The sequence below is a fragment of the Polypterus senegalus genome, chromosome 8, assembly GCF_016835505.1.
Source record: "Polypterus senegalus isolate Bchr_013 chromosome 8, ASM1683550v1, whole genome shotgun sequence".
Classification (NCBI taxonomy): Eukaryota; Metazoa; Chordata; class Cladistia; order Polypteriformes; family Polypteridae; genus Polypterus; species Polypterus senegalus.
In genome coordinates this window covers 140086297-140103279 of record NC_053161.1, presented here as the reverse complement: position 1 = coordinate 140103279, position 16983 = coordinate 140086297, and the positions used below count along the sequence as shown (strand labels likewise).

The window sequence follows — 16983 nt, the reverse complement described above, 5'->3', positions numbered from 1 at the left end:
CAGTACCTCATTAGTAGTCCCTTTTACCGCTGGGAGGTTATCTACTTCCTCACATGTGAAGACCTCAGAAAAATCTGAGTTTAGAACATCCGCTATTTCACTGTCTGTATTTTTTAATTCTCCTTTACTATTCCTGATGCACTTTATCTCCTCCTTGACTGTTCTTTTACTACTAAAATACTGAATCTATTTGGGTAATCTTTAGCCTTATCTGTTGTATTCCTCTCTAACTGTCTTTTAGGCTCCCTAATATCTTTCTTAATGATTGCCCTCATATTTTCATACACTCTAATATCCACGCTGACGTTATTAGTCTTATACAGCTTATTCATCTGTGTTTTCCTATGCAGCTTCTTTTTCAATACTTTATTAACCCACTGCAAATTTTTAAAAATTTTCTACTAATTCCAAATTTAGGTATGTACCTGTCTTGCATTATATGTAAAATGTTTTTATACCTGCGCCACTGCTCCTTGACTGTCTCTGTACTTAAAAGCTTATCCCAGTCCATCCTCCTTAGACTTTACTGCATCTGCTCAAAATTTGCTGTACCAAAACCAAACTTAAATTTAACAGTTTTAGTCTTTGCATCCATACCCTTCCACAACACTGAGAACTGTATTATATTATGGTCATTTGAACCTAGTGATTCAATCACCTCTACACCCTCAATTCTATCCTGACTATTGCAAAATACTAAATGCAGACAGGCTTCACCTCATGTTGGTACTTTAACATACAGTGATAAAAAACGGTCACTGATTGCCTCTAAAAACTTCTGCTCTTATGCTCTGCTATTTGCAAGGATACCCAAGTTAATATTTATTACAAGGACCGCATAGCACAAACCAAATCTCACTATTGCACTCAGTTCATTTCTTGTAATAAAGGTAACACCAAGTCTTTGTTTTCATTACTTAATAATGTTACACAACCTCCAGACTGTAATTCTTTTATGTCCCTTTTTTAATGAGAAAATCTAGAGGATACATCAGCACCTCAGTCCAGATTCTCTCTCTATTTCTTTTGAACTACTCTTGTCTATTCTCTCTTTTTCTTCTTTCCAGCTTCCCACTTCCACAGAAATTTTAGATCTCATCTGTAAATCTAAGTCATCTACTTGTCAGCTGGACCCCCTCCATACAGTTCTAGTCAAAGCCTGCCTCCCCTCTTTGGTCCCTTTCATTTCTGCCATAATTCACTCTTCTCTCACTACTGGTACTGTTCCTTCATCTTTTAAAACTGCTGCAATGACCCCAATACTGAAAAAACCTTGCACTGATCCTACTAACTTAAATAATTTTGCCCTATTTCTAATTTGCCCTTTATCTCCAAAATTCTTGAAAAAATAGTAGCTATCCAACTTCACTCCCACTTATCTTATAATAATCTATATGAAAAGTTCCAGTATGGTTTTCACCCCCTTCAGAGTACAGAAATGTCACTTGTTAAAATTACCAATAACCTTATGGCTGCTGACTCCGGTTTAATTACTATTCTCATCCTCCTTGATCTGAGTGCAGCCTTTGTTACTATTTGTCATACCACTCTCCTTAATACAGTCATGGCTGAAATTATCGGCAGACGTGGAATTTTCCCAGAAAATTGTTGCAAAACAACAGAAAAAAATCTGACATCATGTCACACAGAACTCCAAAAATGGGCCAGACAAAATTATTGGCACCTTTTCAAAATTGTGAGTAAATCGTTTTATTTCAAGCATACAGTATGATGCTCATTTGAACTCACCTGTGGCAAGAAACAGGTGATGGCAATATAGCAATCACACCTGAAGCCAGTTAAAATAGAGAAAAGTTGACTCAACCTTTCTGTTGTGTGTCTGAGTGTGCCACACTAAGCATGGAGAACAGAAAGAAGAGCAGAGAATTGTCTGAGGGTTTGAGAACAAAAATTGTGGAAAAATATCAACAATCTCAAGGCTACAAGTCCGTCTCCAGTGATCTTCATGTTCCTTTGTCCACTGTGTGCAACATAATCAAGAAGTTCACAACACATGGCACTGTAGCTAATCTCCCTAGACGTGGACAGAAGAGAAAAATTGATAAAAGACTGCAAATGGTGGATAAACAGCCCCAATCCAATTCAAAACATATTCAAGCTGTTCTGCAGACTCAGGGTGCAACAGTGTCAGCTCGAAATATCCGTCAACATCTGAACGAAATGAAACGCTATGGCAGGAGAGCCAGAAGGACCCCACTGCTGACACAGAAACATAAAAAAAGCCAGACTGGAGTTTGCTAAAATGTACTAAAATGTACTTGAGGAAGCCAAAATCCTTTTGGGAGAACGTCTTGTGGACAGATGAGACCAAGGTAGAGCTTTTTGGTAAAGCTCATCATTCTACTGTTTACAAAAAACGGAATGAGGCCTACGAACAAAAGAACACAGTATCTACAGTCAAACATGGTGGAGGTTCTAAGATGTTTTGGGGATGTTTTGCTGCCTCTGGCACTGGATGCCTTGACTGTGTGCAAGGCATCATGAAATCTGAAGATATTGGGGTGCAATGTAGGGCCCAGTGTCAGAAAGCTGGGTCTGCATCAGAGGTCATGGGTGTTCCAGCAGGACAATGACCCCAAACATACCTCTAAAAGCACCCAGAAATGGTTGAAGACAAAGTTCTGGAGAGTTCTGAATTGGCCAGCAAAGACTCTGGATCTACATCGGATTGAACACATATGGAGAGATCTCAAAATTGCTGTTGGGAGAAGGCACCCTTCAAATCTGAGAGACCTTGAGCAGTTTGCAAAAGAAGAGTGGTCAGAAATTCCAGTTGAAAGTTTAACAAGCTTGTTGATGGTTATAGGAAGCGCTTTGATTTCAGTTATTTTTTCCAAAGGGCCTGCAACCAAATATTAAGTTGAGGGTGCCAATAATTTGAGTTTTGTGTGAAATAATGTCAGATCTGGCTTTTTTCTCTGTTTTTTTCTGTTGTTCCAATGCACATAAAAGAAATAAACATGTGTATACCAAAACATTTGTAATTGCAACAATTTTCTGGGAGAAATGGTGCATTTTCTGGGAAAATTCCAGGAGTGCCAATAATTTCGGCCATGACTGTAGATTATCTTTGATTGGCAATACCCACACTCCACTTGATTGGTTCAGATCCTACATCTCAGGCCGCATTCAGCTCATTCAGCTTAAAACCTTCACATCCCAACCCACCGCTGTTACTTCAGGTGTACCCCAGGTCTCTGTCCTGGGGCCTCTTCTTTTTATTATTTACCTTCTTCCCCTTGGCAATATCATTCATAAACATTACATTAATTTTCACTGTTATGCTGATGACACCCAGCTGTACCTTACTAGTAAACCCACATCTTCCTTTCCACCATCTTCGCTTTTTGACTGCATTGCTCAAATTAAATCCTGGTTTTCTTCGAATTTTCTTAAAATAAACAGTGACAAAACTGAGGTTCTCCTTATTGGTTCAAAATCATCATTATCCAAAGCCGATAATCTTTCTCTTGTGATTGATAACTCTGTTGTTTCCCCATCCCCTCAGGTCAAGAGTCTGGGTGTCATCCTCGACAGTACTCTATCTCTCCAATCTCTTTCCAATAACATCACTCGGTCTGCTTATTTCCACCTACGTAATATTAATCGCATCCGCCCCCACCCTCACTCCCCATACCACTGTCATTCTTGTTGACAGTCTTGTTTCTTCTCATCTGGACTACTGCAATTCACTCCACTTTGGTCTCTCTAATAAATCTCTCCATAAGCTTCAGCTAGTCCAGAATTCTGCAGCTCGCATCATTACTCGTACCTCATCTATTCACCATATTACTCTGGTCTTGCAGCAGCTTCATTGGCTCCTGATGAAGTTTCAAATTGATTTTAAAATTCTGCTATTAACATTTAAGGCCATTCATAACCTCGCCCCTCCATAACTGTCTAACCTTCTTCATGTTGCCATTCCCTCCCGTAACCTTAGATCCTTTTCCTCCATCCACCTGACCGTCCCTCTCGCCAGTCTAACCTCCATGGGGAGCAGAGCATTCAGCTGTTGTGCTCCCAAGCTCTGGAATTCATTACCTACTGAGCTTAGAAATACTGAATCATTTTCAACCTGTAAATGTAAACTTAAAACACTTCTGTTTAAAATGGCTTTTTCTTTATGATTACAGTGACTTTGTTTGGTTTTAATTTTTACATCATTTTTTTCTGATAATTTAAGTTATTTATAATGTGTCTTTTTACTTATTTATTTATTGTTTGTTCCGTGGCCTTGAGTTGAGAATGATACTGTTGTGCTAGGACATGACAAATGTTTAATAGAATCTTCTGTTAAAGTGCACGTCATTAATACTGTTATAACCAATGTCAATGCATGTAGATCTAGGCAACACGGTATAAACACTAATAATCTAATTAAAATTACTATTTTAGAGGAACAATGTATTAAATCTATAAAAACAGATTACAGATTAAACAAAAAATACACACAGAAGGCTAATAAAATAATTTAGTTCCTATTCCAAATATCAATAACTCATAAAGTATTCATCTCTGCCCCTCCGAAACATTAAATATGGCACTATTAAATGTTACAGCTCTAACTAATAAGACATTTTTTATCAACGATATCATTAGTGATAAAAAAAATAGATTTTATTGCACTAAGTGAAACGTGGCTTAGCTCAGAAGGGGCGGCTGTTTTAATCGAATCTGCGACTCCGGATTACAGATTTACTCGTGCAGATCGCCAGGGAAAAAGGGGGGTTGACTTGGCAAACATTTACTCGAGCCGGTTAAAATATAAAGATGTCAGTTTTGGTAAGTTCAAGTATCTTGCCGTTGTTATCCATGGAGATTCTCAAGTTCTAGTATTATCCATGTATAGACCTCCAAAATTCAACACGTCTTTTTTGAGGAATTCTCTGACTTAATGTCAATTTTAATTACTAACTATGACACACTCCTAATAGTTGGCGACTTTAATTTTCATATAGATAATCAGTGTGATCTAAAAGTAAAAGAATTTATGAACCTCCTGGACTCTTTTGATTTGAGACAGCTCGTTAATCAGCCTACACATAAAGCAGGTCATACGTTAGACTTAGTGATTACTAAAGGACTAAAGTTGATATAAAGCAGGTCATTGATATTGGTCTATCAGACCATTTTCTTCTACTTTTAATATAGAAATAATGATAGAAAACACTCATGAGAAGCATATTGTTAAAAAACGCTTCTTTGACTCAGCAGCAGCTTTAAAACTTACAAACATTCTAAGCAATCAGTCCGTTTATAGTGCCAACTATAATAGCGAGGATAATGTAAATAGTAAGGTGGAAAGATTTAATTCTAAAGTGAGAGCTGCTGTTGACATAGTTGCACCTGAAAAGACAGTTAAAAAATCTTCTAGCATTGTTATACCATGGAAGACCCAAAGAGTGTCTGATTTAAAGAGAACATGCCGTAGAGCTGAGCGTAAATGGAGGAAGACTAAACTAACTATCCACTATGAAATATTAAAAGTTAAAATAACAGAATACAATAACACTGTCCGTCTTGAGAGCGCTGCTATTTCTCTAAGATTATAAATAACAATGCTAGTAATCCCAGAGTCTTATTCTCACAATTGATCGTCTGCTAAACCCAGGTAACTCAAAGGAATGCCTCCTAAGTACTTCCAGTAAAACCTGTGAGGCTTGCTGTATTTTTCAATCAAAAATTAATGATATTAGAAATAACATAGTATATCTCCCCAACACTAAGGATCCTCCTAAACTCCAGCATTCCTGTTATAAACAAATTAAACTCTTTCACTAGGATAGATTTAACTGAATTACATAAAATAATTCTCAATTAAAACCCTCCACCTGCATCCTTGACCCAATACCAACAAATTTTTCAAAGAAGTATCAGGCGTGCTAATTGATAATGTTCTTGACATAGTAAATTCGTCATTAGATACGGGGGTCTTCCCAGACTGTCTTAAGACTGCTGTAGTTAAACCCCTACTTAAGAAACATAATCTGACCCTCGCTCTTGAAAATTTTAGACCCATCTCTAACCTGCCTTTCTTAAGTAAAGTTCTGGAGAAGGCAGTCATTATGCAGTTAAATGACCACCTAAATAAACATGCTATTCTTGATAAATTTCAGTCAGGTTTTAGAACAAATCACAGCACAGAAACTGCACTTGTTAAAGTAGTAAATGATTTGGGTAAATGCAGACAGAGGCCATTTATCTGTTCTCATCCTCTTAGATCTGAGTGCTGCATTTGACACCATTGATCATAATATTCTTAGAAATCGCCTTAGTCAATGGGTGGGCCTCTCTGGCAGTGTCTTAAATTGGTTTGAATCCTACCTGGCAGGGAGAAAATTCTTTGTTAGTTGTGGTAATTACAACTCAAAGACACATGATATCCAATATGGTGTTCCACAAGGCTCTATCCTGGGTCCGCTGCTCTTCTCAATCTACATGCTTCCGTTAGGTCAGATTATCTCAGGGCACAACGTGAGCTACCACAGCTATGCTGATGACACACAGCTGTACTTATCAATAGCACCTGATGACCCCGATTCTCTTGATTCAATAACACAATGTCTGACTTGTATCTCAGAATGGATGAATAGCAACTTTCTTAAGTTAAATAAAGAGAAAACTGAAATCTTAGTGATTGGCAATAATGGATACAATGAGGCTATTAGAAATAAACTGGATACATTAGGATTAAAAGTCAAGACGGAGGTAAAAAGCTTAGGGGTAATTGTTGACTGTAATCTGAATTTTAAATCACATATTAATCAGATCACTAGGACAGCATTTTTTCACTTAAGAAACACAGCTAAAGTTAGACCTCTTATATCACTGAAAGATGTTGAGAAATTAGTTCACGCGTTTGTTTTCAGTCGACTAGATTACTGTAACGCACTCCTCTCAGGACTACCCAAAAAAGACATAAATCATTTGCAATGAGTGCAAAATGCAGCTGCTAGAATCCTAACTAGGAAAAGAAAATCCGAGCACATTTCTCCAGTTTTGATGTCACTACACTGGTTACCTGTGTCATTCAGGATTGACTTTAAAATTCTGCTTATGGTTTATAAAGCCTTAAATAATCTCGCCCCATCTTATATATCGGAATGTCTGACACCTTATATTCCAAATCGTAACCTCAGATCCTCAAATGAGTGTCTCCTTAGAATTCCAAGAACAAAACTTAAAAGTGGTGAGGCGGCCTTCTGCTGTTATGCACCTAAAATCTGGAATAGCCTACCAATAGGAATTTGCCGGGCTGAAAACACATTATTTTAACATGGCCTTCTCATAATTTCACTGTAATCAAAATCCTGATACTCTATATCTCCAACTCATTATAATAACTATTCATGGTGGCTATAAAATCTGTACTAACCCATACTCTTTCTTCTGTTTACTTTTCCGGTATCCTTTTACCACCATCTACTCAAAGCACCGTGATGTTCCAACAATGATGAATAGATTAAAAGCCAGAAGTCTGTATGACCATCAACATCAAGTGACTCCGTGAGAACCCTAACTACAAAGAGGACTGTTTAATTTATGTTAGGTAGAATGCAGAGGGGACTGGGCAGTCCCGTGGCCTGGAATCCCTGCAGATTTTTTTTTCTCCAGCCGTCTGGAGTTTTTTTTCTGTTTTTTCTGTCCACCCTGGCCATCGGACCTTACTCCTTTTCTATGTTAACTAATGTTGTCTTATTTTAATTTCTTATTTTTTCTTTTATTTTTCTTTTCTTCAGTATGTAAAGCACTTTGAGCTACTTTTGTATGAAAATGGGCTATATAAACAAATGTTGTTGTTGTTGTTGAGTTCTCAGAAAGGTGCCTTGTTTAAATCAAATGTATTATTATTATTATTATTATTATTATTATTAATATATGGATAGTAAAAGTCCCCCATGACTATAATATCTCCATATATAAATGACTGTCTGCAATGGACTGTCCATAACACTTCTAACTTCAGGCTTCTTTCCCTAATGTTTTCTAGATGAAGCCACATGCCCTCAGTAAAATGGGGATCATCATCCAACTGAAGAGGACTTGTGTTTAAATTCTGTTTGAAATAAACAGTGACCCCACCTCTTTTTCTGTACTGTGTGTCCTTTCTAAAAATGTCCATCCCTCAATGTTATACTCATCCCCATCTTTGTTATTTAGACAGGTTTCTGTTAATGCTATAATATCATAATTATGTTCCACTACATACAGTATTAGTCCAACTCACTTGTTTTAGTTTGATACTTTGAGCATTGACACTAGAATTACCAGAGCCTACGAAAAAACTCATTGATCCGGCCCACCTTAAATCCGTTCGCACCCCACCGCCAACGTCTTTTGTCCTGTAAATGTGCCGATAAAGATAAGCAGCAAACAGCTTGCTATCCCATTCTCCACCGCAGCAGAATGTGCACAATGTTCTCACTGCTCATGCCTTGATTGATTATCTGGGAGTGAAGTGCTGGACTTTTACAGTGGAAATAATAGATCGTTATTTGGAACACATGCATTTCATGTGTGTTCCATTTCTACAATAATCTGTGTAAACACATTGTTAAAACAGAAACGTCTTTCCTATTTTAGTAGTAAATGACAAAATGTTGGCATAAACTATATAATGTGTGAAGCCTGAAATCCAAAGATCAAATAAACACTTTCACAAAAGTTTCAAGGACAAAACAACAGCTTCTGTGGTGTAGCGGTAAGAATTGCTGACTTGTAATCAAGAGTCCCTGGTTTGATCCTGACTGCCTCCTATATTTGTAGTGAGTTGTTCTTATTGTTAATATTATACAATGCACACATACATTTGGTTTGCATCTGTAACAGACGGTGTACATTTACATGACTTGTAAAAGTTACTGTTTTTTTTTTCACTTTTATTCTCTCAGTCATGATCACAATACATACTACCGCCTCCCAGGATCTGACGCTGACAGTTTTTATTTGAAACTGGGAGTAACTGTAGATGTGAGTGGTGTTTTGAGGTAATGGAACTGGACATTCTCTGATCTGGAGAGATAAAAGCTGACACACAAGCGCTGGTGAATCTGCCTTCTTAGTATCTCACCGTCGGTTGTGTGTCAGCTTTTAACAGAATAATGGCACCTGTAAGCCATTCTCTAAAAAGTCCATCATCCAACAAGACTTGCATTGCACTGGCCTCCTTATTAAAATTTGACTTTGGATTACTAAAACTGATCAATTTTTTTTGTTTTTTAATTAAAATTAAATAATTTAACTTAAATGGTAAAACTAAAAAAATGAAGCTAATAAAATTAGATTAAAGAACTACTACACCTTCTGGCTCCTTGAGCTCCAGTAATATTCTCCCCCTTGACTGTCTGCTGTTTGAAAATTTAGTGCTAACATTTTTACTTCCAACGTTCACTACCTTACATTAACTTACATTACATTTCATCCACCACAAGCCTGACCAAGCCTGTGTTCCTTCCATGTCTGTCTATAATGATTCAACAGATTCTATATTATCTACCAGTCCACCTAGCCTGGTATCTGCAAATGTAACCAGCTTGTTGTTTATATTTACCTCTAGATCTTTCAAATATATTAAAAATTACAGTGGTCCCAGCCCTGACCTCACGCAGTTCTTATAGGTTTCTCACACCATCACCTCTTTGCCTCCTGTGTTTTAGGCAATTCTGAACCTACCTGCACACTACACCCTGAACTCCCACTTCTTTTAGTTTGATGCCAAAACTCTCAAATAAAATGTTTATCATGAATTAGTTGTTGCAGCTCTAGTAAAAAGTAATATGTTTTTAAAACATTTTGTTTAATAAATAAGATCCCTCTGACAGTATACAACAACTGTAGGTTATGAACTGGCAGTTTAAGAGAGTCATTTATGATAAACAGTGAGTTACTGATGAACCTGTGTGTTTTAGAGTTCAACACCTTAACTACAAGTGGCCCGTTCTATTATGTAAGGATTCCAATGTCCCAGCTTTTAGTTTACCAATTTCATATCATGTCCTCACATCATGTCCTTATCTTAAAGGAGAAGACTGCAGAAAGCCCATATGTAAAATGGAGAAAATATTGCTGAAGCATTCCAATCAAGGAATCAAATGAAGATAGGGCAGGAAATGTATACTTTAGGCATCCTTGACACATAAATACATTACAAACATATATTTTTTCTTTTGTATAAAACACATAAGTTCACTATTAGCTTTTCAAAATAGGAGATCCTTTATATTCCTTAATTGTGTTCAGTAGTGCTGCTGATGATATTAACAGCCTAACAAACAAACAAAATACTTAACACCACAGAGACTAATCTCTTTACCAAAATCAAACAAGTGAGTTTCATTCACAGTTAAGTTAGAGCAAACAACACTTTTCTTAAAAATATAAGTAACTACCATATTGACTATTCTCAGGTGTGCTGGTGAAGTTAATTGTTGAGAAAAAAATAGGAGTAAAAAATGGCACTTTTGTAAGTGTTTCCTGTTTTTAATTGGCACACTTCGTCAAGCCACCATAATGATGCTACACTTAAACATGTGACTTAACTTTTCTGAGGGCATTGTCAGTTGTTCTAAACCCCCATATTAACTATATATAGAAGGAAACTAGTGGTATCCCTGACAGTATGGTTACTACTAAAACTAAAATTGAAATTTAAAAATATAGCAGGAAGAAGAAAGAAATATAGTTAAAGAACATTTCAGTCACAAAACATTATTCTAGAAAAACATGCTAAAATCCTAAATTGACAAAAAATTCCTAACCAATAAGGAATCAATGCTTTTCACATGTGATGATATACAGACTAGGCATTGCAAGACATAAAAGCAGAACAACAAAGACAGCACACTGAAACTCATTTAAAACATCTTCAGATATATAATGATTAATAAGGACACTCTAGACAACACTGCTGAAACAGATAACGGTATAAAGAATGGAAACAAAAAAGATGCTGAAAATCAATGTCAGGAACTGTGAGTCTTCCACTATTAAGAGAAAAAATGTGATGAAATATTCAATAATAATTCTCTAAGGGTTGCAAAAGCTAAACAAATATTGCAGCAAAAAAGCAAAAATTGTAAAAAGTAGAAACAGAATTATATACAGTGCAAAACAGTAACTTAAACTCTACAGAGTGAACTACTCAACATAAAGCATAAAGCAACCCCTTAAAACTCATAGCCAATGCACACAGTTTATCCAAAAGAAATACAAATTGTACTATATTGATTTTCAAATTAGTCAGTGCTTTTGTTTGTGAAGTTAACATAATACTGAATGAATGATTTATTCGGTGAAATGAGTTTCTGAATGTTAGTTATCAATATCAATGAGTTTCCATAGAACAGGCCTAGTGGTGCCATCACCTCACCCTGCAACCATAATTCATTGGAAATTAAACCTCCAGTATCCTTTCTGTTTACTTTATGCATCATATATAGTTTTAATTCTTTGGAACCCTTTTTTTTTGAGAAGCAATGCTACAATTTCTGTGCTCATTAAAATAAATTACAGTAAACAAAAGTATTATTAAAACTGTTGCTGGTATTATGAGCACTCTGCAGCAGTCACATCATCATAAGAGTCCATTTTTCAGTACCCTGAGTGCAAGTACCTTTGCTTATATAAAAAAATTATACTTCTTTATCATTACTAAAAGGCTGCATGAGAAAGACAAATCTTCAGCCCTTACCTTGTTTTCTTCCTGTCTTAAGTGAAGGATTGTATTTTCTGAGTTACAGTAGTTTTTCATGTAGTTCTTTCCTTTGCCAGCCCTGTATACCATTAAACTGCATAAAATGTGCCACATCAACTATTTTCAGTCGTGCATAATGGCGCAGTCAGCCAGTGTGGCAGCACAGCTTTGTTCCAGGGGATTGAAATAGACGACATGTAAATGATTTCATTAATCAAGAAAATGTTTTGCCCTGGATTTCTATTTTCCTTTTGGTGTGGAGATGGGGTGAGGGGCACACATCTTAATGGAAAATATAGAGAGAGCCTATTCCTAGATTGCCTACATGTAATATTTCAAACTGGGCAAATGTTTGCATATAAAGCAAACTCATTTGTCGACTGCTGCTATCTTCAGAATCTGTCTTTTGTAGATTGCAGCAAAAAGTGCAACTCCACAACAAGGGCTCCTCCAGTGTTTTTAGTGACATACATACTTTGGTAGCATCATGGGCATAAAAATAAATATAGATGGCCAAGATGTTGAACCTCTTGTACCTGAAAAGTGATAAAGTTAAAGAGTGAGTGTTTTAATATTGGGTTTGATGCTTGGTTGTGTCAAATTGACAAGTATCTCACACCTTATTACTGATGCTCACAAAGACAGTTGTGGATGTGTTAAATCATAGGATAAAAGTCCAATCGCCCTGGTGTATGTATTTTACTGATGACATTGTGTTGTGTAGCACCAGTAAAGAGGAAGTGGAGAGGAAGTTGGAAAAATGGTGAAAGGCTTTGAAAGATAGAGGGTTGAAGATAAATTGGAAGAAGAAGACAAAATATATGAGGATTTCTGGTGATCAGGATTCAGACATTAACCTGCAGGGAGAACTATTAAAAAGAATGGATGCATTTAAATATCTAGGATCAGTGGTAGCCCGACATGCAAAACCAGATGTAGAGATAACCCATAGAGTGCAGTGTGGATGGAACAATTAGAAGGTATCAGGTGTATGGTGTGATCAAAAAATGAAGGCGAAGGATAAAGGTAACGTTTTTAAGACATTGGTAAGACCAGCAATAATATATGGAGCTGACTCATGGGCAGGAAAGGGAGAGCAGGAGGAAAAGTTAGATGTGGCAGAAATGAGAATGTTGAGATGGCTGTGTTGAGTACAAAAAGGGCAGAATAAGAAATGAGACAATCAAGTACAACAAAAGTAGAAAAGATACCTAAGGAAGAACAAGAATGTAGGTTGAAGTGGTATGGACACATGATGAGGAGAGACAATGTATATGTTGGAGAAATAGTGGTAGAATTGGGAAGACAAAGCGAGGAAGGCCAAAGCAGAGGTAGACAAATAAAGTAAAAGAAGATCTGAAGGAAAAAGGGCTTGGCTGAAAAGGAGATACAGGACTGAGCTGTTTAGATTGATCAGAGTCATTCTGAAAAACTGGAAGAACCCAAACTCTCCTCTTTTAAGTCAGTGGGAAACCGATGTGTTATATTATTTGAAATTGGAAAAAATCAAATACTCAGTTAGAGGATCCGTACAGACTTTTTTCAAAACAGGGCAGGATCTAATCAGTAATATTTTAAAATAAGTTTATAAAGCACAGAGAATTTATTAATTTAGGTATGTTTACAACCTCTTGCTCTCTCTCTCAGGGGTGCGGATTGATCTGTTCTTAACTCAATTCTTCTTTTTGTAAAAACTTGATTGCTTTGTATGGATTGTAATAAAATTAATAACAAATAAAAAATAGATTGATCAAAGTGAGAAAAGATAAAGAAGAAGAAGACTAAGATAAATGTTGAATTAGTATTTAGTATAACCCATGATCAACATGACATGACTCTCACCCATCCACATTCCAAACTTTAATTCCTCATTAAACTGTTGTCATGAGCCAGGTATTATATCAGTAAAACCAGGTGCAAGGTAACTATCATCCCTGGAAGTGAGACTATTCCAGCCCAGTAATGTGAAAACAGGCAAGTGTATTAGTGATTTTAAATAAGTAACTGTTTTAAATGCATTTTAAACAGGCTTGAAAGAAGGCTGATACATGATGGCATCCAAAAAAAGAGAACTAAAAAATGTACTTTATTTACACTGCAACCAGAAGCGTAAAAAAATCTGCTCATTTGTTATTACTATAAACCTGATTACCCTTTTAAAAATGAACTAGTCTTAAAAAATTATGTGATTTCAAATTGCTTACAAATTATACAAAATAAAAGAATCACAAAGAGAGAGATATTCTCTTGGCATACAACAGATGTCTTGATTAGTAAAGGTAGCAACCAATTTAAGGTAAAGCAGGTATTCGGGTATTTCAGAAGGATAACAGGTAAGACTAAAGATTTAAGTGGCTCTGAACTTAGTGTGGTAGTGAGCTCCAAGCACAAAAATATTCATGCATCGAGAAAAGTGACTCTCCTTGTAGTTTTACATGCAATTGTGATAAGGACTGATCAATTCACTGTGGTTTTGTCGTTAAGAACAGATTGAAGGGGTTGGCGGGGGTTGACACAACTTATGCAGAGTAGCAGCCTGTAAAGTTACAGGGATGTTGAAATATGCAGAGTGTTCAACTGTATTACGCTAATGAAGAAAAATGACAAACATGGAAGGTTAATTGAAAACCTTCTGAGTTATTCTTTAAACAGGTACATTGAAAGTTACTGAATTAATTCTGCACTTCATAATAGACATACATAAATGAAGCCCACAATGGTTTAACACATCTATCTATCTATCTATCTATCTATCTATCTATCTATCTATCTATCTATCTATCTATCTATCTATGATTCAAAATGTTACCATGTTTGTTGGCTATATTTCATTTATTATTTCATGTTATTGACCAATTAAGTCACTCCTCTGAGTGTCAGGCTTCTTTTACCAGATTTGACTTGACTATAAACTAAAATATAAAAGGAACATTATACTGAACTGGGAAATCTTGAGTTGTTTTAAACTGAAATTAAAGATCATTATTTCTATAATGGGCACAAAAAATGATAATAATAATAATAATGAAAAAATACAGTATAATACAAAACCAGTCCATTATTAAATAGTATGTCACAATTCAGTCAGCCTCCTCATGAGTCAAGAGTTGGGAGTACATGAAAAAATGTAAAGGAAATGATAACGAACACCAGATGCCCCCAAATGTGTCCTTCTTTGTTTTCATGAATTAATTAATGGACAGATATTGTTGGTTTCCATTTATGTTTAATCAGTTTCTATCTTTTACTTTGTGTGTTTTAAAAAATCTGCATATATACAGTATGTGTACCAGTTTTGTATTAAGTAATTAGTATAATCTACACTTGTATTTTAAATGGGAATTGTTTACAGCACTCTGTGCCTGCACAGAGTAAAGATCACATACAAAAAAATACTGTAAGTTGTATTATATTGCATTGTATTACTGGGAAGACAAACCCCAGAAAGTCACAGATAGACTGCAAAGATAATTGTCAAGAGAGAGTGGAGAGTCTGTTCCAGTTGGGTGACCTAGGCCCACCATAAACAGCCTGAGACAAAAAATCATCAGTTTACTTTCAGATATGAAATAAAGAGATAATCCGCTTTGGGTTGGCTGAAAGTGTACAAATTGACAGAAGGATCCCAGTAAAACTACTGCTGAATAAAGAATGGTCCGTTCTCAATGGTGAAATTCAGCTTGATTTATGTGTGACAGAGTCTCAATCTGTTACACTGCAATACCTTTTACCTAAGCTCTTGTTTGATTTTATATTTAACCTTTTCTGGTTTCGTTGTGGTGGCGCCCTGCGCCACCACCATCTACTCAAAGCATCATGATGCTCCAACATTGATGGACCAAAAGCCAGAAGTCTGCATGACCATCATCATCAAATCCTTCCGTGAGAACCCTAAATACAAAGAGGACTGTTTCATTTATGTGAGGTAGAATGCCCAGAGGGGACTGGGTAGTCTCATGGTCTGGAATCCCAGCAGATTTTATTTTTTTCACCAGCTGTCTGGAGTTTTTTTTTTTGTTTTTTCTGTCCTCCCTGGCCATCGGACCTTACTCTTATTCTATGTGATAAATGTGATATTCTCGGGGCACAATGTGAGCTACCACAGCTATGCTGATGACACACAGCTGTACTTATCAATAGCACCTGATGACCCCGATTCTCTTGATTCACTAACACTATGTCTGACTTGTATCTCAGAATGGATGAATAGCAACTTTCTCAAGTTAAATAAAGAGAAAACTGAAATCTTAGTGATTAGCAATAATGGATACAATGAGGCTATTAGAAATAAACTGGATACATTAGGATTAAAAGTCAAGACGGAGGTAAAAAGCTTAGGGGTGATTGTTGACTGTAATCTGAATTTTAAATCTCATATTAATCAGATCACTAGGACAGCATTTTTTCACCTAAGAAACATAGCAAAAGTTAGACCTCTTATATCACTGAAAGATGCTGAGAAATTAGTTCACACATTTGTTTTCAGTCGACTAGATCACTGTAACACACTCCTCTCAGGACTACCCAAAAAAGACATAAATCACTTGCAACAAGTGCAGAATGCAGCTGATAGAATCCTAACTAGGAAAAGAAAATCCGAACACATTTCTCCAGTTTTAATGTCACTACACTGGTTACCTGTGTCATTCAGGATTAAATAAAATCCATACTGACCCCTTCTCTCTCTTCTGTTTCTTTTTCCGGTTTCTCTGTGGTGGCCTGCGCCACCTCCACCTACTCAAAGCTTCATGATGCTCCAACAATGATGGATGGATTAAAAGGCAGAAGTCTGCATGACCATCATCATCAAGTCCTTCCGTGAGAACCCTAAATCCAAAGAGGACTGTTTCATTTATGTTAGGTAGAATGCCCAGAGGGGACTGGGCGGTCTCATGGTCTGGAATCCCAGCAGATTTTATTTTTTTCACCAGCTGTCTGGAGTTTTATTTTTTGTTTTTTCTGTCCTCCCTGGCCATCGGACCTTACTCTTATTCTATGTGAATTAATGTTGACTTATTTTAAATTTCTTACTATGTCTTTTATTTTTCTATTCTTTATGTAAAGCACTTTGAGCTACATTTTTTGTATGAAAATGTGCTATATAAATAAATGTTGTTGTTGTTGTTAACACTCTATTTACTATTAAATGCATTCCCATTTGTTTCAGGATGGAAATCACATTACATCTCCAAAATCACACAAACTACCAGGACCAGATAATACTAATAATCTAGTGCTTAAGGAGGGTAGCGAGTACATAAGTAAACCCT

General features: G+C 36.3%; 1 protein-coding gene across 1 annotated transcript in view; it reads right to left on the bottom strand.

The window, feature by feature from the left end:
• LOC120534598 (EF-hand calcium-binding domain-containing protein 6-like) overlaps positions 1–16983 on the bottom strand; it is a 204716-nt gene that overhangs the window by 37548 nt on the left and 150185 nt on the right. Inside the window, exon 4 of the mRNA XM_039762187.1 lies at positions 12189–12249. Within this exon, the coding sequence (XP_039618121.1) occupies positions 12189–12249 (61 nt within the window). The remainder of the gene's footprint in view (positions 1–12188; positions 12250–16983) is intronic.